This window comes from Triturus cristatus, chromosome 2_2 (assembly GCF_964204655.1).
Source record: "Triturus cristatus chromosome 2_2, aTriCri1.1, whole genome shotgun sequence".
NCBI classification, from domain to species: Eukaryota; Metazoa; Chordata; class Amphibia; order Caudata; family Salamandridae; genus Triturus; species Triturus cristatus.
Genome location: NC_140582.1, coordinates 548,408,029 through 548,434,484, shown reverse-complemented (window position 1 = coordinate 548,434,484; position 26,456 = coordinate 548,408,029). Strand labels below are relative to the sequence as shown.

Sequence of the window (26,456 nt, the reverse complement as noted above, 5' to 3'; positions counted from 1 at the left end):
CCCGATGCCAGCATCCCTTATTTACGGCCCGAGGCTGATTTGGGTCTCACTGACTCCTTGCAAGTTATATTGCCCAGGGGCTTGGCTAGGGACCTCAAGGATATCCAAACTGTCTCCACAACTAGTTGGGCCTGGGACAAGCTTAGGCGCATGATGGGTGCCCCCCTGTTGTACTCGTCCGCTCTGCCTATCCCTAACAACAGATGGGTACCGATTATGGGGGAGAAGCTAGTGCAGCGCACATTGGCCAAATTTTACATCGTGAAGTTTGGGGACCTATTCCCAGGCGGGCAATTCGTCCATTTGACGGAAGACGAGCGTTTCCATTCCGCCTCCTTTATGGATAGATTCGTTATGGACCGGGTTTGCTCAGCCCTCAGGGCAACTTTGTCCAGTTTCCCTCTTGAACCGGAGTCATTTCCCCCTCACAATGGTAATAGTCAGCTAAAGGCGCGCACTTGATTTCTAAACTGTATCGCAAATACCTGGCCATAATCCCAGTTACAGATGATAAACTCCGCAGGGCATGGGAGGAGGACCTGGGGCACCCTATTCTGGACGAACAGTGGACTAAATGTTGTTCCCTGACCAAAACGGTTTCTTTAAACAGCCGTCATAAGCTACTCCATTTAAAATGTTTAAGTAGATTATATGTGACTCCCGCGACAATTCACAGAATAGACCCGACCAGGCCACACACGTCTAAAATGCGTGGACCCGCAGGCAGATTTTGCGCACCTCACTTGGACATGTACAAAGATCAGAACTTATTGGGAGGAAGTATATAAGGCACTCGGAGACATGGTTGACCTAGATATAGTTCCCACACCAGAGGTGGTGTTAATGGACTATGTTCTGAAGTTTGTGGCCCTCAGTTTATTGCTGGCGAAAGGGGAAATTGCCTTACACTGGGGTCAAAAAAGGGCTCCTACATTTAAGAGTTGGCTGAACAGCTTAACGTACTGCAACACAAACAGCAATTTATATACTTGTACCTTGCCTCGCTCCTCGCGGCCTAAGGATATCTGAGGGCCACTCAAGTACTATGGGGCAGCAGCGCAACTGAACTTTCCCACAACGATAGAGCAGGGCTGTGTCTCTGCCAGGGTGGGTTAATTACACTGATAGGTTGGATGGTGGGTCTTTTTGGATTTCTTTAGGACTACATTTGCAAATCGTGGAACTGTTCTCATGGTGGGTATACTGAAAGCTTTGGTGAAAGATTGGGGAAAGGTGGTGATAGCTGGGATGGTGTATGAAACTTTTTGTGATTATATGCCATTATCTGCTAGCTGAACAATCGTAACAGTGAGCTGTATGTTTTAATGTATGATGTCATATGATGCTAACTGGTAAGGAAAATGCTACTTACCAGTATGCATCTGTTCTTGGCATGTAGAGCTGCATATCCACACACTGTGCATAGATCGTGGTGTTGGGCCCAGATGTTTGCACGTTGTTGTTGTCTTGGAAAGTCTTTGGAAGTCACAAGATATGTGGCTCCTCCTTTGGACAATAGTGCGCATGGGCATAGACTCCATCGATAGATTGTTTTTTTGCCAATAAGGGAAATGATGGAGTTTTGTGAGAAACAGAAATAGATGTCCATGTATGAAGTATCTAAATAAGATAACACTGGAACAGATAAAGGTAGCCTGAGAGGTAGGTGGTCGTGTGTGGATCTGCAGCTTTACATGCCAAGAACAGATGCATACTGGTAAGTAGCATTTTCCGTTCGAGGCATATGAGCTGCAGATCACACACTGTGCATAGATTGCATAGCAGTACTCCTCCTTAGCGGCGACCACCAATATCTGTTGCAGTAGTTTGAAATAGCGTTATGAGTACAGCTTGGCCCACACTAGCTTGTTGTTTTGCCTGCACATCTACACAATAGTGTTTTGTGAATGTGTGCGGTTTAGACCATGTAGCTGCTTTGCAGATGTCATCTAAGGGAATGTTCCCTAAAAATGGCATTGAAGCCCCTATCTTTCGAGTAGAGTGGGCTTTGGGGGGGAATAGACAGTGTATGTTTTGCTTTGTGATAGCAAATCTGTATACATTTGACAATCCACCTTGCAATGCCAGATTTTGATATGGGGTTGCCTTTATGAGGTGGTGAGAAGGATACAAAAAGTTGTTTTGTTTTGCGAAAAGGCTTTGTTCTGTCAATATAGTAAAGGAGTGCTCTTTTTACGTCTAGGGTATGAAGAGCTCTTTCTGCTACTTTTTGTGGTTGCGAGAAGAACACTGGCAACTCCACAGATTGGTTTAGATGGAAGGGAGAAATAACTTTAGGAAGGAATTTGGGATTTGTCCTGAGAACCACTTTGTTATGATGGAGTTGTAAAAATTGTTCTTGAATAGTTAGTGGCTGTAGCTCACTGACTCTTCTAAGAGATGTTATGGCTACAAGGAAAGTGGCTTTCCATGTAAGAAATTGTAGCTCGCGTTTATGGAGAGGTTCGAATGGAGGACCCATTAATCTTGTGAGGACGATGTTTAAATTCCACACTGGGAAGGGATGGACCCTGGGAGGAATTATTCTTTTGAGGCCTTCCATGAATGCTTTAATGACAGGCACCCTGAACAGTGACAGATGTTGTCTATTTTGTAGGTAAGATGCAATGGCAGTGAGATGCAATCTACTTGATGTGTATGCTAGATTACATCTTTGAAGTTGCAGTAGGTAACATATGATGTGCTGAGTGGAAGCATCTAGAGGATTGATGTTTTTATTGTTACAGTATATAACAAATCTTTTCCACTTGGCTGCATAGCAGGCCCTAGTGGTGGGGCGCCTACCTTCTTTGATGACGTTCATGCAATCAGGTGGAAGATTGAGATAGCCAAACTCTAGGACTCTAGGACTTCAGGAGCCAGATCGCAGATTGCTGTGCTGTGCTGGATCCGGGTGTCTGATCTCTCCATGGTTCTGTGTTAAGAGCTGTGGGGAGAGGTGTAGTTTTTGGTGTGGGACTACTGATAGTTCCAGCAATGTTGTGTACCAGGGTTGTCTGGCCCATGTTGGAGCAACTAGGATCAGTATTAGCGACTGTTGTTGCAGCTTGCGCACCACTAATGGAATGAGTGGGAGAGGTGGAAAAGCGTACGCAAATCTGCCTGACCAGTTCATCCATATCGCATTGCCTTTGGACAGTGGGTGTGGATATCTGGCGGCGAAGCTTGGGCATTTTGTGTTGTAATGTGTGGCAAAGAGATCTATCTCTGGCTGCCCCCACATTTGGAAGAACGGTTGCAGAACTTGTGGGTAAAGTTCCCACTCATGAATCTGTTGTGTCTTCTGACTCTACAGATCTGCCATGTGATTGTGAATTCCTGGGAAATGTTGGGCTAACAGGAATATGTTTTGAGGAATGGCCCATCTCCATATGCTCTGTTCTAATTGAGGGAGCTGGAGAGAGTGCATCCCCCCCTGTTTTTGTAAATAGTACATTGCGGTCATATGTTCCGTGCGGACTAAGACAGCTTTGCCTGATATCTGCTTTTGGAATGATTTTAATGCCAGAACGATTGCTAGTAACTCCAAATGATTGATGTGGAGTAGTCTTTGCTGAGGTGTCCATGTGCCCTGTATGGTGTGATGAAGTAGATGAGCTCTCCAGCCGGTGAGCGATGCGTCTGCTGTTAGTACGATCTGTGGAACCGGCTCTATGAACAGTCGCCCTTTGGAAAGGTTTTGGGTGTTCCACCACTGCAGAGAGCGATGTGTGCGGCCGTCCACCAACACCAGATCTGTTAGTTGACCTTGAGCTTGGTTCCACTGACGTGCCAGGCATTCCTGTAAGGGGCACACCTGGAGTCTTGCATGAGGTACTATGAATATGCAAGAGGCCATCATCCCTATGAGTTGCATGAACACTCGAGCTGGGAGTGAGTGTTGCGGCTGGAATTTTGTTATAAGGACTTGTATGCTTGCTATCCTGGCTGGGCTGGGATAAGCAATGCTCTTTGAGGTGTTTATTGTGGCACCAGATATTGTTGGATGTGAGATGGTTGAAGGTGTGACTTTGCGTGGTTTATGGTAAACCCTAAATCGTGAAGTAGTTGGATTGTGGCGTGTGTGGGATTTACACACTGGAAATATGACTTGGCTTTTATGAGCCAGTCTCCAAATATGGGAAGACGTGAATTTGTTGTCTTCTTAGGTGGGCTGCCACCACTACCAGACATTTTGTGAAAACTCTGGGTGCTGTGGTGACTCCAAATGGGAGAACCTTGAACTGGTAATGCTGTCCGTCCACCACAAACCGAAGATATTTCCTGTGATCAGGGTGAATGGGAATGTGGAAGTAGGCGTCCTTGAGATCTAACGTGGCAAGGAAGTCGACCTGATTGAGTAGGGGGAGGACCTGTTGAAGAGTGACCATGTGGAAATGGTCTGATTGTATATAGAATTTTAATGGCCAGAGGTCCAAGATGGGCCTCAGAGTTCAGTCCTTCTTTGGAATGAGGAAGTACAGGGAGTAAACCCCTGTTTTTTTGGCGATGAAGGGGAACTGGTTTTATGGCATGTTTTTGTAAGAGGGAAAGTACCTCTTGTTTTAGAAGTGTTAAGTGGTCTGTTGACATTGGACGCTGTTTGGGTGGTATGTTTGGGGGAGTGGAAGTGAGTTCTAGGCAGTAGCCTTATATGATAATTTGTCTCGCCCGCCTGTCTGTGATGATATTGTTCCAGACAGGTAGGAACTGTAGCAATCTTCCCCCGACTGGAGTAGAGTGATCCGGGGGAAGTAGAGGGAAGTCATTGTTTAGGGGTGGAGGCGTTACGAGTATTGGTAGTTTTGCATCTACCCTTGTTGTTGTTGCCCCTATATCCTCCTCTATAATAGCCTCTGTTAGATGAGGTCTGGGCGGGAATCTTGTAGGAAGTGGAGGGGCTATTCGTGGCAAAACCTCTAGAGGCGCCACTATAACAGGAGCGAAGAAAGGAACTTCTGGGAGCTTTCGATTACAAATCTCCCATTGATTTGGCAGTGTCAGTATCCTTTTTCATCTTTTCTAAAGATGAATCTACAAATAGGTGTTCCTGGTCAAAAGGTTGATTTAAGACCGTGGTTGAACCTCAGGCTTAAAGCCGGAAATGCGTAGCCAGGCATGTCTGCGTAAAAGGACACTGGTATTACTAGCCCGCGATTCTATATCTGCAGCATCCAGAGCACAACAAATGGAGGGGTTAGTTATGAGCTCGCCTTCCTGGATGAGATCATTAGCTCGTCATAGTGTGCCCTGTCATATCTTGTGAGCAAATCCGGTGTGTTGGCAATCCTCCATATGTTAGCTGCTTGGGACGCCGTTCTTTTACCAGACGCGTCCAGCAGTTTTGATTCTTTGTCAGGAGGTGAGGCATCTCCAGTGGTTTGTGAATTAGCCCTTTTCCTGGCATTGGAGACCACTAAGGAATCTAAGGGTACTTGTCCTTTAATATAAACAGGGTCAGTTGGAGCAGCTTTGTACTTTTTTCCACCCTGGGGATAAACACTTCAGGAGCGTGTTTGATTACCCCTTTAAACATGGGGAGACTGGCAGTGGACCTTTAGGATGGTGCGAAAGTGTCCATGAGAAAATCTTCCTCTACAGGGTCAATGTGTAAGTTCACCCCGTGATATTCTGCTGCCCTGTGTATCAGCTGAGTGAACCCTATAGTGTCCTCAGGAGGGGATGGCCTAGATGGGTAGATGTCGTTCTGAGGTGTGTCTGCCACATCTAGTGTGTCATAATCCTCCCATGGGTCTCTTGGGGTACCAGGAGGGCTGGGTTCCCCTAAAGGTTGATCATCCCCTAGGTCCTCAGAGGTGTCATCATCATCCAGAGGTGGAGGAGATGGTGAGGGGGTGAATATGGGATAGGAGAGTGGTGTGGAGGGGGAGGTGGAGAAGGAATCCTTAAGGGAGAAGTTGCAATGTCACTCTTTTTTAAAGGAAGTGGAGCTGGTACAGGTTAGTCCACTTTCCGTTTTTCTGAAGGACTAAGTATGAGTTGACCTGTTTTAGGGTCCTTTTGAAGTGTCTTTTGGGTTGGATCCGGTCAAAAAAGCTCCTCCTCTGATGTGTGTTCTATCGGTGTCAATTTTTACGGGTCCGATTGTCTGTGTGTCAGAGGTTTTGGAGTCATTTTGTGCTCTTTAGGCATGGAATCAGGAGTTTTCTTTGATTCCAGTATGGGCTTCGGTACAGGTTGTTTTTTCGGTTCCGATGGTGTTTTCGGATCCATAGGCTGAGCGCCAGTGGTGATCGGAATCGGGAGTTTAGTCGATTCCGACGATTTTCTGGGCTTCGAAGGTTGAGGCTCGAAGCTTTCGGAACTGGGTGTTTGCTCGGTTCCGACGATTTTTTCGGAGCCGGGGCATCCGTGCCGGTGGATTTCGGCGCCGAATGCGTTGATGTGGAACTAGGCGTTGGTGCGGAGGAAGGTAGTGGTTTGTTTTTTGGTGCAGAGGATTGAGTTTCTGCACCAATGGCAGGTTGGCTCGATCCAGAGTGGCCTGAAAGCTTTTGTATTTGCTTCTTTGCCGAGCCCGAAATTCCGTCCCGGTGTGCACCTAGGCCCGAAGGTGAAGGTGTGACCGAAGCATTTTTGGGAATGGGGGGTGGGGAGGGGTCGACGTCAGTACTTACGACCCGCTGCCCTGGAGTGATGTCTTCGTCGTCGGAGTCGTCGGCTTCAGAGCTGATGGTGCTGTGTTGGATCTGCTCCTGCTCCGGTACATTGATGCCTTCCTGGAAGATGTCGTCAGGAATGGATGTCGATTATCGAGCCATGGTTCTTCGAGCTCGACGATCCCGAATCGTCTTCTTGGAGCGGAAAGAGGCACATGCTGGACAGTCTTTGGCCTCGTGCTCGGGCGAAAGGCAGAGGTTACACACCTCATGAAGATCGGCGTGTGGAAACTTGGATCCACATTTAGGACACTTTTTGAAGGGAATCCTTTCCATGAGCCAAAGGCCTGATGGCGCAGGTAGGCCCGTAGGCCTGCATCGACGACCGGAACGGAAGATTTGAAGTTTGGAGAGATGCGCGTCGAATGGGAACACGGTCGAAACAATACTGAAGTAAGGGTGAAGGATTTTGAGTAGAAAACATGATCAGTAACGTCACCGAACTGGAGCGCGATGAACACATCCAAGCCCGATGGCAGACAAAAACAATCTAACAATGGAGTCGATGCCCATGCGCACTATTGTCCAAAGGAGGAGCCACCTATCTCGTGACTTCCAAAGACTTTCCAAGACAACAACAAAGTGCAAACATCCGGACCAGACACCAGATGGCAATCTATGCACAGTGTGATCTGCAGCTCATATGCCTCGAACATAAAAAAAATTTAAAAAATGAACTGCCCTAAACACTAGAAGATCCACACAAGGCCCAGCTGCCTGGAGTACCAGAAGAGGAGTATCAATCATGTGAGTCAGAGAGCTACATAACACTTCCCTTCTTCAATTTGTAGTGAACCCACACAAGCTCCAGTACACCCAGCTCCCTTGGTGAGCCTGTACCTGCAATTTCCCAGACCCTGACCCCTGGCCAATGTGGGATACGAGAACACTGGTTTGAGCCGGCCATCCTGATTTCAGGACCATTACACCCATCTCCCTGGTTCTTAAGGGTTTGGATATTTCACAGTTTTTAGATGCAGTCAGCCCATAAAACCAATGTCCAGTGCCCAATTGGAACTGGTGGAGCCTTAGAATTCAGTGAGTGTAATAATACAATGAGTGGCTATGCAACTCAAAATATTGGCTGCCACCTGATACTTTCGAGTTAAGGTCGCCAACTTACCGGGACAACAGGATCTGTCATAATGTAAACTAAGCCACGACTAACCTACCATGTCTGGCTCACAGACTGGTTTAGTCCTTAATTGAGCTCTAACCCAAGCTCTGTCATATCTGAATACTGCTAATAAGACAGGGGAAACACTAAATTAGATCACAAAACTCCTGGCACCCTGAACTCTTACAATGACTGCTTGTGGTTAGGGTGGTAGATATCTGTTTAGGGTAAGGATATTTTTGACTATTTTGAATCTGGAAACGCAACGCTTAAGGCTTCAGCTCAAACTGCTCAGGGCCAGGCACAACATAGCAAGGTCGCTACTAGTATTTTTTGTCTGGCACCTCCATCCCATTGGGCGAGTCACTGTTGGCAAACATTGACGTAAGCCCAGAGAGTTCTGAAGTCCCTCAAGTGGATTCTAGTGTAGCCCTATTGGATAACACCAGCCCCAGGACCAATCATAAAAAAATCTGGTGCAACACTTTGGAATGCTATGAAAACAAGCATTTGCAATGCAATAGGTCTCGCATTTACGTGACTGAGCTATTGGCATTGTAAATGACAATGCCTTTTATGTATGTTTTAGTTTTTAAATCATAAATAAAAGCCATTGTCATTTACAATGCCAATAGCTTAAACTCACGTAAATGCGAGACTTATTGCATTGCAAATACTTGTTTCCTATTTCTTTACATGCTGAAACTGGCCGCCCGCCATTTTCTTTCGTTTTCATTACTTTTGTTCCAATCTCGGCACCGGCGTAAGTGCCACGATTGCATCAAAAGTAAAGAAATAGAAAAGCACTTTTTTTCCATTTCTTACTTTTGATGCAATCGTGGCACTGCGCTGGTGCAGAGATTGTTCCAAAATGAATGAAAACAAAAGGAAATTGCGGGCGGCCGCTTTTAGCATGTAAAGAAATAGGAAACAATGGACTTTTGAAACGTGTGCGGCAGAAGACCGAAAAAATAAATAAACAAGGAACTTTAGAAAGGTGCGTGGTTGGGAAGACACTAAGAGCTGCTGTGTTCACGGCACGAGTCCAATTGAGTAAATATACATTAATATAAATGAATATAAATGAACGCAATATAAAGAAACAGCGCCCCATGAGTGGTGTGCCCCCGAGTGAAAATATAAAAAAGCAGCGATCTAGGAACGGTGGTAAGGCGGGCAAACACAGCAGAAAGCGTGCATGGCGCGCTGAATGTTTGCAAACACGTCGTGCTTGCAAGTAAGAGAAACTCAATAAAGAAAATAGTGCTTACAAACTAAATAATTAACTACCACAAGGGCAGCCCTAACCACCTGAACCAGGAGCAATCAATAATGTATCCTAACAATGGTTCACAGTGTATATAGAATAATCAACATATAAAAATATATATGATCAATACATAACCATACAAATTATACAGTGTTCCTAGAAATAGTGAAAAACCGAAAAAAAAAAATTGTATAAAATAGAAAATAAGGCCCTTATACAAAAAACAACTTTAATCATCAGCATAAAATATTCTTAAATAAAATAATGCTCAGACATACAAGCTGGTACAAATAGACAATTCAATAAACATATAAAACCAGACAAAAATGGCGTACACAAACAGAGATTTACATAAAAGTCGGAGTTCCAAGACAACACTGGAACTTCAACACACAAAACAATGTGTCCTCTATAAATTGTGGAATTCAGCTTCCATTTGCTTACGAGTTCGATAACTTAGTGCAGTATAAATGTAGACATCCTGCTTTAATCTGACAAAAATCCCAGTCGTATCTATCTTCAAGAGGGTTCCCAGACGTTGCTGGATAAGTTCCTGCAACTTAATTTGGCAAGTCTATTCTCCGTGAAGGAGAATAGACTTGGCAAATTAAGTTATCGAACTCGTAAGCAAATGGAAGCTGAATTTTAGGAGCTCACATTTCCTATATATATAACTCTAGAATTCAACTGATACGCAAGCACGGATGTAAATTGTGCTCTAGATTTGATTAAGGATTAAATTCTCTGGTGAGATGCTCAGTTATCTAATTGTCCTGATGATGACCATGTACTTGTGACAAAGGTCGAAACGCCGTCGACGCATCTGTGGCCACAATTTATAGAGGACACATTGTTTTGTGTGTTGAAGTTCCAGTGTTGTCTTGGAACTCCGACTTTTCTGTAAATCTCTGTTTGTGTACGCCATTTTTGTCTGGTTTTATATGTTTATTGAATTGTCTATTTGTACCAGCTTGTATGTCTGAGCATTATTTTATTTAAGAATATTTTATGCTGATGATTTAAGTTGTTTTTTTGTATAAGGGCCTTATTTTCTATTTTATACAAACATTTTTTTTCGGTTTTTCACTATTTCTAGGAACACTGTATAATTTGTATGGTTATGTGTTGATCATATATATTTTTATATGTTGATTATTCTATATACACTGTGAACCATTGTTAGGATACATTACAAACTAAATAAAGCATCCCGTGTAACAACCGAAGAAAAAGGGCCAGTCGCCATGGGAGGTTACAGATGAAGACAAGGCGGTACTAAGGAGGGACTAACAAGCGGATTTACAAATCAGAAGCCAGCATTTATGAAGGACAATGACACAAGCCAATGATAAACATGGGCAGGGCTTCTATTCCGTTCTCCACTACAACAAGTCTCGCAGAGCACCGCGTGCACGCTGACTCTAGGCTCGACCTAATAACTGTGGCCCCATCTTAGCCCCAGAAGGCACTAGTGACTTCTGTTTTTGCCTTATCACATTTACACGGTTTGTTTTATTTGTTTCTAAATAAGACACTTATTCTTCTTTGAAGTTTCTGCACTGGCTGTGACTGAAATTTATCGAGTGTGGTTTACTGTGTCGTCCTCTATATGAGTTTAGTTTCGAACCCCCGCCGCCTTCAACAGTTAGATTTAACTGTTCGTCTTTGGTACACAGGCAGAATCAAATGCCATAAGAGAGCAACTTTAGTATCCGATTGCACTGCAGTTGTATTGGTGGTTGTAAGGCAGCAGTTGTAAACTGTACTCTCACATGCAATACTACTCAGTAAACAGATTCCCAGGTACCCTAAAAAGAGGCCTCCCCCATCCAAAGGAAGAAACACAAGCACGAAAACTTCTCGTAGAAGACCAAGTTTGAGAGAAACAATTGAGAAGACCTCTACTGAATATGGACAGAATGATATGAAGCACTCAGGTGGCGCTAATTTGCACTGAAGCGCTAACTTAGTAAGATGTTACATATTTGAAAAGGTCCATAGATGACCAAATATTAACATGAATAATGATAGCTTGTCGACAAACTTAAAAGCTGAGTTCTTGGACTTTTGTGAAGTAGTCATTGGCATTTTGTGTAATCAAAAGTCAATATTTATTTGTTGTCTATGTAGACAAAACACGAACACTGATTTTCACAGGTGCGGAAAGAAACACAAAACAGTGCCCCAATACAACAAGTAATACGATTTCAAGACTAAACTGAATAACAAAGCTCAAGCTTTCCAAACATATTTAGTGTTGGATTGCAGAGCTCGAAAAACAAGTCCCAAAGACTCAGTAAAAAAACCTTGCAAATTATAAAAGAACATTTACCATACCGTGTGTATAAGTGGTCCCAACACAACACTGCTGTCAACACATCGCCCGGTCACTACAATATCAGCTCCAAGGTCCAGAGCCCTGCTAATTGGCCTGGCTCTGTAAAAGAAAAAAATAGAAAGGCTTACTCCTCAATCATTTAAACGTGTATCATATTTTCAATATTGCCACATAATTTGGTTTTCCCCAGCTGCATAATTCCAGTAGCCATGGCCATAAGTTTGAAATAACATCACAGAAAAAGAAAATATAAATCTACTACTAAGATATCCTGATTGTATGCTCATTCCACTTACCTTTCTTACATCCTTTACACTGTTCCTGCCATAAAAGTGTTTTAATCTCTTAAATACTGTGTGACAGGAGCTGACAGTATCAATGCAGCAGAGCTGTCTCGGGTTCCCCTTCTTGCTATGCATGCACAATAATAGCAGCCATTCCTTGTGACCTCACCCCTGTCCTCGGGCACTTAAAGTACTCTAAGGCATCGGCATTACAGATGAAAGCTGCACATTTAGGTTTGGATTGGGAGCCTGCAGACTCGTGTGATTTTGTTTTTCATCCACAAAGAGAACAGATGATAGTTCTCTGCTTGTGACTGGCCATTGGGTGGGCCATGGGGCAGTCCTGGTAGGGGCCTGACACACCCTCTAGAACCGGGCCTGGCTCCAAGCATGGTGTGGAACCACAGACTGGTATGAGTAGCTGAGGAAGTGTGAGAATAGGTTCAGTCATGCATGTGGATATTTCCTTTTTGACTACTTCACTCTTGTAGTTAAGAGCTTGGTAAGGGCCCGGCTTTTAATACTCTCCGAAACTCCAGATGGTTCTAGTTTATTCTTAGTCTAGTGGGTAGTGAGTTCCATATCTTACCGATTTTGAAATTTGCTGCACCACGTTGCCCACAAAGAAAGCCAAAAGTGTACACATTTCACACCAGTCTATGAAGTGACTGACTGACGGTGGTAAACGAATTAGAGGGTTCAAGTGCACAGGGGAGAGGGCTTACCAGCCTCTCGTACATAAAACCGTGAAGTTTCTATCTATGCCCTTCTAGTTTGTGGTGCGTTGTATGTTGTGCGTGGAGTGTGTGGGACCAGGGCACCATGTACATGTTTCGTGGGTCCCAAACTTTAAACTCTAAAGTTTCCTGGTGGACTGGTGGAATATACACCTGTGCTCTTCCAGCCCAATACCGGAGAGCTGCCCTCCTCCTTCCTGTATGGTGCTGCCCATAAAACAGCAGCCCGAAGGCCTATGCTGTGTGCCATCTGTCACAGCCACTATTTATAAAAAGCTTGAACAGCTGATATATAGTCCCACTCCAGCACTCAGTCTGCCTGCACTGACTATGAGACCTCTCAGGCCCTCAAAAGGTTTCCCCTTGAACTGTGCCTAGTGCACCAGACTGCGCGGACAGCTCCGCATTTCGCCACTGCTTTATCAGCATGTGCAGTGCTTAAGTTACGCAGTAATTGAGTCCTTGAATGATGCTCGATTTGTACGATTTTATTTTATGATGGTGCGGTTTATTAATGAGTGTGTTTTATACGATTTCGATGACTCTGCGGCTTTTAAACCAGATATACAAACAAATACATTAAATAAACAAAAAAACAAAAATACAGTCAACTGACTGGACTAGATGGAAGACTTTCATTTTCAACATAAATGCACTTCAGGAGCAAGGGCAGTGCAGGTAACCTACAAGAAATACAACTCACGTTCATGTTATTAGACAGCACCTTAATGTTCACAGCCTGCACAACACCATTACCAGGGCTAGAGCACCCCACAAGGAGGTCGTAAATCACCTTTCAGCCATGTCATTCATTTTTTTTTTTTTATTATTCTTTTTATTCGCAAAAAAACACAAGGAACAAAGATGGTCAGTAAATTTTCACATTAGAGTCATTATAACACCAGTGACATACCAGCCATGTCATTCTTGGCATTCCATCGAGGATGTGCCATCGTGAACGAAACGGAGGTTCCACCTTGAACACTCCCCCATAGGTGGCCGAATGAGCCCAGAATAGAAATATTCTGTGTTTGTGTCACAGACCCTTAAAACACCTTCTACTGCCGTTTGAGAGAACCTGAAAACGTGACTCTTACAAACAACAGCTCTGGTCTCTCCGTCTCAAGCGATTCAAGCGCCGCAATAGAATCTTCAAAATAAATGAACTCCACTTCTTCAGTTTTAGAAGTGTACGCGAGAAGCGTGTATTAGCTTAGAGGTGCTTGGAGGCAGTCTGCGCTACCCTCAATGAAAACGTGAACCTATGTTCAAGTTAAGTAAAGAACGGGCATACAAGTGGTGGCCCAAGAAGGCTATATACTGTGCGTCATATTTCATCTGTTTTTAAGCGTATAATGCCAAGTAGAGGCAGATGAAACAAGAAATTGAGTTACTCAATAATGTCTCAAGGGCGTTAGTTGTATGGATTTCACAGGCAGAGGTAAGAGGATTAACAATGGCCACGAAAAATGAAAAGGTACTTTTTGCTGATGTTCAATCATGTTAGAAAACAGACTGTTTAATTCAAACAGAAACGGACTTTCCAAAGAAAGAAGCTATATAATTGTGTATACTTTTCCGGTTTTGTTTCGTAGATTTGCCAACTAAATTAAATTATTACAGACGGCAAACTATGTCCTCCCACCTAATGACGCTAGATGGCGGTCGAATCGCATCAAAACAGATTCTGTTTTCCTCCGTTCACATAGTGGCGAAAACAAATATAAACCCGATGAGATCATTCTGGATCTGTTTTCAGTTTGTAAAAATAAACAGTTCCACAAAAACCCGAGCGGTAAACACGAGTAAAACTGCAGCAGCTTAAATGAAATAAAAAACACACATTAGAAGGTTTAAATAGGAAATATTGTTGAATGAAGAGGGAGAACATGGTAAACCAGGCAAACAGCAGAATGATCAATCAATCAATCGAGCGTTAGCAGGCTCCAGTCCATCAAGGGAGGGGGGGGGGGGGGTGCGGGGGGGGGCCTGTCGAAGAGCCAGGTTTTGAGGTTTCTTGCGAAGATGGGGAGCGATGTCTGTCTGAGGTGGAGCGGCAGGGCGTTCGAGGCTCGGGCTGCGAGGAAGGAGAAGGAGCGGCCTCCCGATCTGGTCTTTCTGGTGCGGGGGACCACAGAGTAGGAGAGCTGGGCAGATTGTAGGGTCCTCTGGGGTGCGTGGAATTTGAGTCGGCTGTTCAGGTATGCTGGTCCGGTGTCGTGGAGGGCCGCTCGTTGATGGAGTAGTGCTGACGGATTTTCCTGCCGTGGCCTTTCACTGAGGGACTGCAAGGTCCAGCAGCCTCTGCCTACACACAGCTGCTGCCTCTTCCCCTGATTGTTTCCTGCCTGCCTGCAAACAAACTCCTCGCGGCCCCCGCTCCGCGGGAGCCGCTCGTTGATGGAGTAGTGCTGACGGATTTTCCTGCCGTGGCCTTTCACTGAGGGACTGCGAGGTCCAGCAGCCTCTGCCTACACACAGCTGCTGCCTCTTTCCCCGATTGTGCCTCACCTTCTACATTTATTCATAACTGTGCCCACTACGCGCAACGCGGGATGCGCGCAGGTGAAGCCCGGGCCAAGGGCGTGCCCGTTTGAGCCCGTTCGAGCACGAGAGAGACCGGACCGGGATCACCCTCTGTCATTCACCGTGGAATAAAGGTACTTTTGTGGGAAACTTAAGAACTTTGTGTTCCGTCTATTCGACTTGAGTCAAATAATATGTCAGTCCTCCGAAACACGAGTAATACCACAATAAGGGCGAAAACTCTAACTGGTACCCTGGATAACTTTATATACAGAGCGAACTCGGTAATTGATCAAGGCATACTACTCATGGAGCGACGGGTGTCGCAGGATTTGGCCATGGCGAGAAGATCCTCAATGGGCCATTTTGCGACTGCACGAACACCCGAACGCATTTCGAATGGTAATCCCTTAGATATCCAAGCCCCTATTTATCATCTACAAATAGTACACAACTGATAACATCAACGGAGGTTGTCCAAACGCCAACAGAAAATAACTTCCCGGAGATATGTAACACTAGAAATTTAAGGGAAAGGCGCAAGGGTGCTATCCCAAAATCAAAGAATATAACCAGGACAAAAAATAGTAATAGGCAATTAAAGGTTGCCAAAGGCATAGGAAAGCGTGATACCATATCCAAACCAAACGACGAAATTCGTAAGAAGTCATCGACCAGGCATAGTATCCATCTCCTGGAAAATCCACCCCAAGACTTAAATAGTGGGGATGTCGTTGTTATAACAGATATGGATAGGATCGAGGTAGAGGCGAAAGAAAACCCCTTACTACAAAATCTGAGAGCTCTGTTAAAAGCTTCCCTAGAACCCCTAGAATTAAGACTGGCACGGATCGAGAATCAGCTCTCGCAGCTAGAACAGTCAAATAGGGGCCTAATAGACGAAATAAAAGGAAATCATCAAGGCACAGCCAATGCTCAGGGGAAAAAATTACAAAAAGAAAAAACTACTACCCCACCCGCCCTGATACCGATTGTTAACGCTTCACTTGCACCTATACCAACAATCCCGGCAACATCCACAAGTTCTTGCTCAAAATTTTTATTTAGAAAAGCCCATTTCAGCTATTGCTCCCCAAAACGAGCCATGTGATCCACTTATTGTAGGGGTGCCCCAGGCGGGACTCTATTTAGACTTGCCACCAGAAACTGACCGGTGTTCCAGAATTGGATAGCTCCAGCCATGAATCATATATGTCCCTGAAAAATAAGGTAACACACTGGCTTAATACAAATCGTACACTCCCCCGACATAGCACAAGTAAAATACTGATGGTGCGGAGAATTTCGTGGGTGGGACACAGCCCAAAAACAATCCGGGGCGACTGTGTGGTGGTAAATTTCAGAGATCCCCGCACAGTTGAATATATTTGCTCATGGGGAAACGAACACATGGGTTCATCTATAGAAGCTAGACTGCTTTCTTACTTCTATCCTAAAACTAATTCAGTAGAGCCTGATGGTAAGTGGATATGGGTGAAGAAATCAATGCATGAGGGATGGGAAAATAGAGGTCAACTACCAATAACTAAGTGGAAGGAGATACACACCCAAAATAGATTTAGTTGCCTGGACCTGGTGGACTGACTACCCTCAAGTAGAGCAATCAGAATAACCAATAAGGGGTATGATCAAAGAAATTCTTTAAACGGTAACTATCTGAATGCCAAGGGTGAGAGAAAGTTTGATAGCCAGGAAGGATTAATAAATACGCACATTACAGCAGATTCAGCGGACCTAGGACAAATCTGTGAAGACGATAAGCATATGACTGATATCTCATGTAACTTAGTTGGTCTAGACCAGACAGTTGGCCAAGCCACATTTTTCATATGAAACCTCCATCAGGATTGACCCAGAAAACTAATGTCTCCGAGAGGGAGGAAACTACTATTAAGCACAGGGATAAGGGTGGCTCCCTAACACTACTCTGTTGGAATGTGGCGGGCTTAGCTAGCAAAATAAATGATCCCTCGTTTGTTTCCTTCATAAATAAATTCACTATTATTTGCTTACAAGAGTGTTGGGAAAGGGAAGCTATCCATATAAATGGATATCGCACTTTTCATACACCAGCGAAACAAACAACAAGGGGCAGAAATTCAGGGGGACTCTCTACATACATATCAAATACGATAAATACCACGATCAAAAACGATACAAGGGATTCATGTTATTATCAGTTCCTCCTTTTCAGTATAGGAGGAAATTATGATATTAATTTGATTAACTTTTATAACAACATCCCTGGAAATGAATTTGTTAAAGAAATGGACGATCTCACAAACCGTGTGAAAAATATCAGTGATGTTGAAACGAAGGGGTCTTGTGTGATTTGGGCAGGGGATTTTAATTCTTACTTGTGTACCAACAGTCAGACAGGGGTGTGTGGTTTGATTAACCTCGTGGGAGATCCTTGTACTCATTTTACCCACACTACTGTAGGAACACTTTTTAACACTTTACTTTTTGAGCTAGATTTGGGTTTTGCGAATGAAGTCTGTACCCAACAGACGCCCTTTCACCCTACCTTTAATGGTAGGGGCTGTAATTCAGTGATTGATTTCAAATTGGTTTCAAATAGCTATCATTGCTACATTTCTAAGTTTTTTACAGGCGATATTGCACTTAGTGATCACTTCCCCATTAGCCTGTGTTTAGAACTTTTGACTACTAATAGAAAAAATTATGATGTCACAGAAAATCTATATAGACACAGACTAACTTTAGCCAAATTAAATGGTTATTCAATAAAATGGAACAGATTAGACCCTGTTGATTTCTTGGAAGCCCTGATAAAAAATAATTATAAAGACTTCATGTTGTGCCTAGCAGCAGATGGGGGCCATAGTGAAATCATTTCAGCTTTTTGTGGTATCTCTGCAGAAATAAAAAAGGCCCTCTCGGGCACTCTTAAAAAGAATCCTAGACAAAAGGATAAGAGATGGTTCGATCAAGATTGCAGGAAGACACATGCAGCTCTGATCCAAACACACAAAAGAGTACCAAAAGATCCCCTTGAAATTAGAAAGGCGAGAGTGTCCTACCACGTTGCAAGGAAAAACCGGAAAAAAGTAATTAACCCCTTCTGTGCCACGCCCTTTCCCCCTCCTGTGCCGGGCGTTTAATTAGTGGGTGGGGTTCATGACGAGATAGTCTCGTCATGGGCACAGTGCGACCGTGCTCCATGACGAGACTATCTCGTCATGGGCACAGAAGAGGTTAAAAAAGAAGCGTGGGATACCCTACATCAAGCCTGTATCTTGAAAGATACTACAGGGTTTTGGAAAGCGGTAAACGCACCTTTTTTTGTAGCCAGAAACACAGATATTATTGAAATGGCGATAGATGAAGACACCTGGGTAGCCCACTTTACAGAACTTTATAAAAAAGACGCTCCGCATGAGGTAGAGGAGGAAGAATCAGCCCATTTATTTGAGAGCCTAGATGTCCGTTTTCCCCTGGAAATTTACTTTACAGTATCTGAAGTGGAAATAGCCATTACAGACAGTGCAGCAGGGAAGGCCCCCGGACCAGATGGAGTACCTGTGGACATATATAAGATGAATTTGGATCTATGGGCGCCCCTGCTAACTAATGTCTTAAATAGTAGCGATAAACAAGGTTTTTTACACACATGGCAAGAGGAAATAGTGGTTCCAATTTTTAAGAAGGGGGACCGAAATGACCCTAAATGCTATAGGCCCATCTCGTTGCTAGACTCTTTCATGAAAATAGCAGGGAGAGTAATACTAAATGGGCTGCAAACATGGGCAGAAGAGTCAGGGATCCTTTCAAGGTTTCAATATGGCTTTAAAGCCGGACTGGGCACTGAGGAACAAGGGCTGAATTTAGCTATTATTAGAGGAAAATATGTTGAGGCTAAAAAAGGCAACCTCTTTTTAACTTTTGTCGATCTTAGTTCGGCGTTTGATTGCCTCAGCCACGAAATCCTGTAGGATACCTTAATGGAACTAGGCATTGATCACCACATATTACTTTTTGTCAAGGAACTATACAGAGGAGCGGGAGCTAGAGTAAAATTTGGCAAAGAGGGCCAATGCTCAAGGAAATTCCCTATAAAAAAAGGAGTACGACAGGGATGCATTTTAGCACCATTTTTGTTCAACCTCTATATCAACCATGTGGCAACTCATTTAGTTAATGAAAATGAAGACTACCCTCAAATAGGAGGAAATTCAGCCCCCATCTTACTTTATGCGGATGACGCGGTAATTATGGCCAGGACCCAGAGGGGATTACAAAAAACACTTTGTTCTTTCTCTGACTATATGAGTGATAGGGGCTTAAAAATTAATATAGGGAAAACCTTTACTATGTGTCGCTCACATAAAAGGAATACCCAATGTAAGACCTTTTTAGGGAAAGCAAGAATAGAACAAACTAAAATCTTTTCTTATCTGGGAATAGTATTTGAACAAAATGGGTCTTGGTCCGCTGCCGCGTACACAAGAAAACTAGCGTTTTCTCGTCCTATCGGGGCAATACAACAATTTGCCAACAAAGTGGGAGGCAGACCTGTACATATCCTACTTGAAGTTTCCAAATTAAAATGTATTTCAATTGTAACCTATGGGGCAGGAATGTGGGGGATAGCAGATACTCGAGAGATTCAACTCTGTGAAAACGCTTTCCTTAGATACCTGTTAGCAGTACCAAAGTCTACCTCTACGTATGTTTGCCACAAGGAGTTAGGTCTGACCTATGTCACAGATCTTATTAAAATGAGCCCTATTTTACTGTGGCATAAGGTGTGGACCACTAAGGAGACAGAATTAAATAGGGATATACTCCAAGATTGTCTAAAGTTACAGGGCGCTTTAAACATTAAGTGGCTCACTTATGTTAAAGCATTTTTGAAGGAGAATGGGTACCCTGAATTCTTTGATTTCCCGGACCTCTTAACAACAATATCACGGAAAAAACTAAAAGAGATTTGTCTTATTACTCTAGAGACAAAACGGTGGCATGTAGAAGGAAAGAAGGTCTTGGTAATGGAAAATCATTCAATTTTACAGAGACCTGGGCTACAGGATTATCTAGTAAACACGCAGAGTTGCTATTCCAGGATGCTATTGACCCGTTTTAGGGGGGGCACTTTTTTCAGATGGATGATGTTCCTGGAACCGAATATTTGGTCGAAAGAGATGATACCCTGCCCCTGTGACGATATTTCACAACAATCATTGATACACTGCATTTTGTTTTGTAAATTTTATACACTGCCACGAAATAAGTACATAAAACTTCTATTAAAACGCTGGGGGTTGAGACAATATAGACCGGCACTGCTAAAATTACGCATGTTGGAAGATGAAACGTCAACATACTTGGTTGCCATGTTTCTAAAAAGTGTAATTAGATGCAGACTGTCAATGAACTGAAAATTTTACCTGGTTTGATCATTTGGAAATCCCTTTAAAGTTTTAAATGGATTGTTTTTTTAATTGTTTTTTATAACAAGTTGTTATGAACTTAATTGTGCTTTTGTGATTTGACTAAATCGAATAAAGCTATTTTCTGATTCTGATTCAGTAATTGAGTCCTTGATGCTCGATTTGTACGATTTTATTTTATGATGGTGCGGTTTATTAATGAGTGTGTTTTATACGATTTCGATGACCCTGCGGTTTTTAAACCTGATATACAAACAAATACATTAAACAAACAAAAAAACTAAAATACAGTCAACTGACTGGACTAGATGGAAGACTTTCATTTTCAACATAAATGCACTTCAGGAGCAAGGGCAGTGCAGGTAACCTACAAGAAATACAACTCACGTTCATGTTATTAGACAGCACCTTAATGTTCACAGCCTGCACAACACCATTACCAGGGCTAGAGCACCCCACAAGGAGGTCGTAAATCACCTTTCAGCCATGTCATTCATTTTTTTTTTTTTATTATTCTTTTTATTCGCAAAAAAACACAAGGAACAAAGATGGTCAGTAAATTTTCACATTAGAGTCATTATAACACCAGTGACATACCAGCCATGTCATTCTTGGCATTCCATCGAGGATGTGCCATCGTGAACGAAACGGAGGTTCCACCTTGAACACTCCCCCATAGGTGGCCGAATGAGCCCAGAATAGAAATATTCTGTGTTTGTGTCACAGACCCTTAAAACACCTTCTACTGCCGTTTGAGAGAACCTGAAAACGTGACTCTTACAAACAACAGCTCTGGTCTCTCCGTCTCAAGCGATTCAAGCGCCGCAATAGAATCTTCAAAATAAATGAACTCCACTTCTTCAGTTTTAGAAGTGTACGCGAGAAGCGTGTATTAGCTTAGAGGTGCTTGGAGGCAGTCTGCGCTACCCTCAATGAAAACGTGAACCTATGTTCAAGTTAAGTAAAGAACGGGCATACAAGTGGTGGCCCAAGAAGGCTATATACTGTGCGTCATATTTCATCTGTTTTTAAGCGTATAATGCCAAGTAGAGGCAGATGAAACAAGAAATTGAGTTACTCAATAATGTCTCAAGGGCGTTAGTTGTATGGATTTCACAGGCAGAGGTAAGAGGATTAACAATGGCCACGAAAAATGAAAAGGTACTTTTTGCTGATGTTCAATCATGTTAGAAAACAGACTGTTTAATTCAAACAGAAACGGACTTTCCAAAGAAAGAAGCTATATAATTGTGTATACTTTTCCGGTTTTGTTTCGTAGATTTGCCAACTAAATTAAATTATTACAGACGGCAAACTATGTCCTCCCACCTAATGACGCTAGATGGCGGTCGAATCGCATCAAAACAGATTCTGTTTTCCTCCGTTCACATAGTGGCGAAAACAAATATAAACCCAATGAGATCATTCTGGATCTGTTTTCAGTTTGTAAAAATAAACAGTTCCACAAAAACCCGAGCGGTAAACACGAGTAAAACTGCAGCAGCTTAAATGAAATAAAAAACACACATTAGAAGGTTTAAATAGGAAATATTGTTGAATAAAGAGGGAGAACATGGTAAACCAGGCAAACAGCAGAATGATCAATCAATCAATCAATCGGGCGTTAGCAGGCTCCAGTCCATCAAGCGGGGGTGGGGTCTATCGAAGAGCCAGGTTTTGAGGTTTCTTGCGAAGATGGGAAGCGATGTTGTCTGTCTCAGGTGGAGCGGCAGGGCGTTCCAGGCTCGGGCTGCGAGGAAGGAGAAGGAGCTGCCTCCCGAACTGGTCTTTCTGGTGCGGGGGACCACAGCGTAGGAGAGCTGGGCAGATCGTGGGGTGCGTGGAATTTGAGTCGGCTGTTCAGGTATGCTGGTCCAGTGTCGTGGAGGGCCTTGTGGGCGTGGGTGAGCATCTCGAAGGTGACTCTAGCTTCGATGGGGAGCCAGTGGAGTGTGCGCAGGTGCTGGGAGATGTGGCAGTGTCTTTGCAGGCTGAGGACCAGTCTTGCGGCGGAAGCGTTCTGGATGTTCTGTAGCTTGCGGGTGAGGTTTTTGTTTATTCCGGCGTAGAGTGCATTGCCGTAGTCGAGTCTGCCGGTGACCAGGGCGTGAGTGACGGTCTTTCTGTGTTCGAGGGGGATCCATTTGAAGGTCTCACGTAGGAGGTGGAGGGTGTGGAAGCAGGACGACGAGACAGAGTTGATCTGGCTGTCCATTTTGAGCTCGGAGTCCAGGATAATTCCCAGGTTGCGTGCGTGGTCCATGGGGGTGGGTGGGCTTCCGAGGGCGGGGGGCCACCTGGTGTCGTTCCATGTGATCGGGGTTTGGGCCCATGATGAGTACTTCTGTTTTATTGGTATTTAGTTGTAGGCAGCTGTTTTTCATCCATTTGGCGACAGCTTCCATGCCTTCTCGAAAATTGGGTCTGGCGGTATTGGGTTCGTTGGATAGGGAGAGGATGAGTTGGGTGTCGTCTGCGTATGAAACAATGTTGGGTCCGTAGGTTCGGACGATGGGGGAGAGCGGAGCCATGTAGACGTTTAAGAGTGTAGGGCTGAGGGAGGACCCCTGAGGGACTCCGCAGGTGGTAGGTGTAGGGTCGGAGAGGAAAGGGGGGAGTCTGACCCGCTGCGTTCTGCTGGAGAGGAAGGAGCAGATCCAGTTGAGGGCCTGGTCTTGGATCCCTGCATCGTGGAGTCTGCGTATTAGGGTGCGGTGAGAGACTGTGTCGAACGCCGCTGAGATTTCGAGGAGGATGAGGGCTGCTGTTTCTCCTTTGTCCAGTAGGGTGCGGATGTCATCTGTTGCAGAGAGGAGGGCGGTTTCTGTACTGTGTTTTTTTCTGAAGCCGGATTGGGATGTGTCGAGGCTGTTGTGCTCTTCGATTTATGTGGCGAGTTGGCTGTTGATGGCTTTTGTTATACCTAGATTTCCTGCTGCTCAGCCAGTATGCATGAGTGTGTGTGTGTGGAATGTTGGAATACCTGGTGGACTGGGGTGAATGACAGTTAGAGAGAGTGGGCTGAGCAGCCAAGATGCTGCTCCTGGTTGGGCCATCATCTGAACTTATCTACTTGCAACTACCATCCTGTAACTTACCTAGTAAACCTCTACCTAAGTTTACCTCACGGCTACCTTTGGTCTTCCTTGGATTCTACAATCCATCCTTACATCAGCTTTCTCAATGACTTTCGCTGGGAACGGGAGCAGGGAGATGGGTCTGTAGTTTCGGAGGTCGGTGGGGTGCACCGAGGGTTTCTTCAGGAGGGGGTTGACCTCGGCGTGTTTCCAGTCATCGGGGAACATGGTGGTTGCCAGGAGTGGTTGATGGTGTGGCAGAGCATGGGTGCGATGGTGTTGGCGGCTCTGTTGAAAATGTGGTGTGGGCAGGGGTCCGTGGGAGCCCCTGGAGTGGATTGACTTCATCGTCTTCAGTGTGTCTTCGGTGGTGAGGGCTGTCCAGTTGTCGATCGCTGGCTTCAGGGTGTCGGGGGTGGTTGGTGAGGGTTCAGTGTGTTGGTTGTCTTTGTCGAAGTTGCCGTAGATGCTCTTGATTTTGTGGTGGAAAAAGGTGCTGAGTTTGTCGCAGAGGTCTTGTGAGGGAGGGATGTCGGTGGACTCGCTGGTGGGTTGGGCGAACTCCTTGATGATGTTGAAGAGTTCTTTGCTGTTGCGTGCGTGAGTGGAGATTCTGTCTTCATTCGCTTTTGTCCTCGTTTTTCTGATGAGTTGGTGGTGGGCATTGGTGGCGGCTCTGAAGTTGTTGTAAGCTTCTGTGGATTTGGTGTTCCTCCAGGCGTTTGAGGCAGCGGCACGTGCGTCTGGACTCTCGAAGTTCGATGGTAAACCATCGGGCTATCTTGGCATGGGTGGTGTTGTTTTTCTTGAGGGGGGCTATGGTGTTGGCGCTGTCGGAGATCCATCTGTGCAGGGTTCAGGCTTCGGTGTTGGGGTCGTCGTTTTCCGTGATGGTTGGGGTGGAGTTGCTGAGTGATGTTAGCTAGTCGTCGGCGATTCTGGTCCAGTTTCTTCGTGGGGGCAGGAGCAGGTGCAGGTGTCTGTGGATGGTGGGTGTTCTGAGGGTGAAGTGAACGCATCGATGGTCAGTCCATAGGAGTTCGGTGGTGTGGCTGAAGGTGATGGAGTTACCTGTTGTGAAGAGGGGGTCGAGGGTGTGTCCTGCTGAGTGCGTGGGTTCGGTCACGATCTGGTGGAGTCCAATGTTGTGGAGGTTGTCCAGGAGAGATGTGGTGCTGGGGTCCCACTGGTTGTTGAGGTGGAAGTTGAGGTCTCCCAGTAGGGTGTAGTTGGTGGACGCCATGGCATGCGGGGAGATGATGTCCGTGATGGAGTTGGTGAAAAGTCTGCGGGGTCCAGGGGGTCAGTAGATGAGGGTTCCTCGGAGGGTGGTGGTAGGGCTGGCCAGTATCTTGAAGTGAAGGTGTTCCATCAGGTCTGTGGGCTCGTCAGGGAGTGTGCTCAGGTGGAGGTTGGATTTGTGGACGACGGCGATTCCTCCTCCCGGGCGGGTGGACCGGTCCTTCATGGAGATCTTGTATCCTTGGGGAATGGCGATGGCGATGTACGGTCCCGAGGTGGTGTTGGTCCATGTTTCGGTGAAGAACGCTATGTCCGGGGTGGTGCTGTCGAGGAGGTCCCAGATTTCGGTGGCGTGTTTGTGGAGACACTGCATGTGAGCTATTCCCCCAAAAACACAAATAGTCTTTTGGGAAGTAAGAAAAATAAACCACTTCTGTTCCACACAGATGCCGTAAGCTTATATTACAACGCTGCTTTGAGTTTACCAGGCAAAGGCTGAGCCACGTTGTACTGTGTACATTTAGTCCTCAAGAAATGTCCCCGTGGTTAGGCGCTCAGACGGGGACAGGGCGTCTGTGCATGTGCCCCAAGGCGGTCGTATAGGAAAGTATTATCAGCTTCTTATGGTTACCCACACTTTTTCCTGATGTCACACTGTTTTTGGACTAGTCGGACTGGGATCCTGCTATCCAGGACCCCAGCCTATCTGCTTTCTTCCTTAAATTGCTATGTATGTACTTTAGGTACACTCCAGATTGGATACTGGGGTACCCTTATCAGTCCCTAGTATATGGTGCACCATGTACCCAGGGCATAGGTACCCCAGAGGCCTCTCATGGGCTGCAGCATGTATTATGCCACCCAGGAGATCCCATTCAAAATGACACAACAGGCCTGCTACAGAAGATTGTGTAAGATGGTGTTTGCACCACTTATTAAGATATAGGTTCACTATATCTATCTAAATCACTACACTTAAAAACCTATCAGTCACCCCTATGACAGGCCTCATCAATCCTGAAGCAGGGTGCTGGGTTTTACGTGAGAGGGTGCCCCTGCATGAGCAGAGCCCCTCTCCAGCCTTTGGAGACCATTCTCCGAAGTTGTCTGTGATGCAGTCAGACATATATGTTTAAGTGCATTATAACCTCACAGTAAATGCTTATTTAAAACGGCTGCTTAGAAACATGTCGTGTTTGGTGTCAAACACCTTTCAAAGGGACATGTGTGGCTCACCGGTCTACCCGGTACCAGCTTTCTCAACCCGGGCAGCACAAAATGATCGCTGCCAGCCAAAAACACGATTCTGCTCTCCTGCTGTTGAGCCAAGCTCAAGCAGAGGAAGGCATGACAATAGGCATCCTGTCACAGGGAAGTGTGACCACCTCCCAGACAGGGTTTAGTGTATTGGGGCTGGGTGGGTGTACTCAGAGTGCCAGAAAGTCTGCACTGGGGGCACATTTGGTGTCCCTGTGCATAGTCTAGCTCAAACCAGTTATGGGAGCCATTGGCTCCTGCTCTGGCACGAAATTGGACAAAGGACATGGGTGTAGCCACCCCTCTGTCCTGCCCCTCCCCTAGGAGAGTCCCTAGAATCTTTCCAACACCTTCCCATGGGTATAAAGTGGGTTACCTGGCTACAGGACTTTAGATTTTACCTGGACAAGATTCTGCTAAGAAGAAACCAAATACTTTGACTGTCTGCACGACGCTGGACAACTGAAGAATCTCCCTTGGAGAAAAGGAGTTA

At 45.0% G+C, this 26,456-nt stretch overlaps 1 protein-coding gene across 1 annotated transcript in view; it reads right to left on the bottom strand.

The window, feature by feature from the left end:
* Window positions 1-26,456, bottom strand: part of LOC146862495 (uncharacterized) — a 596,942-nt gene that overhangs the window by 419,238 nt on the left and 151,248 nt on the right. Inside the window, exon 6 of the mRNA XM_085641700.1 lies at window positions 11,405-11,504. Within this exon, the coding sequence (XP_085497826.1) occupies window positions 11,405-11,504 (100 nt within the window). The remainder of the gene's footprint in view (window positions 1-11,404; window positions 11,505-26,456) is intronic.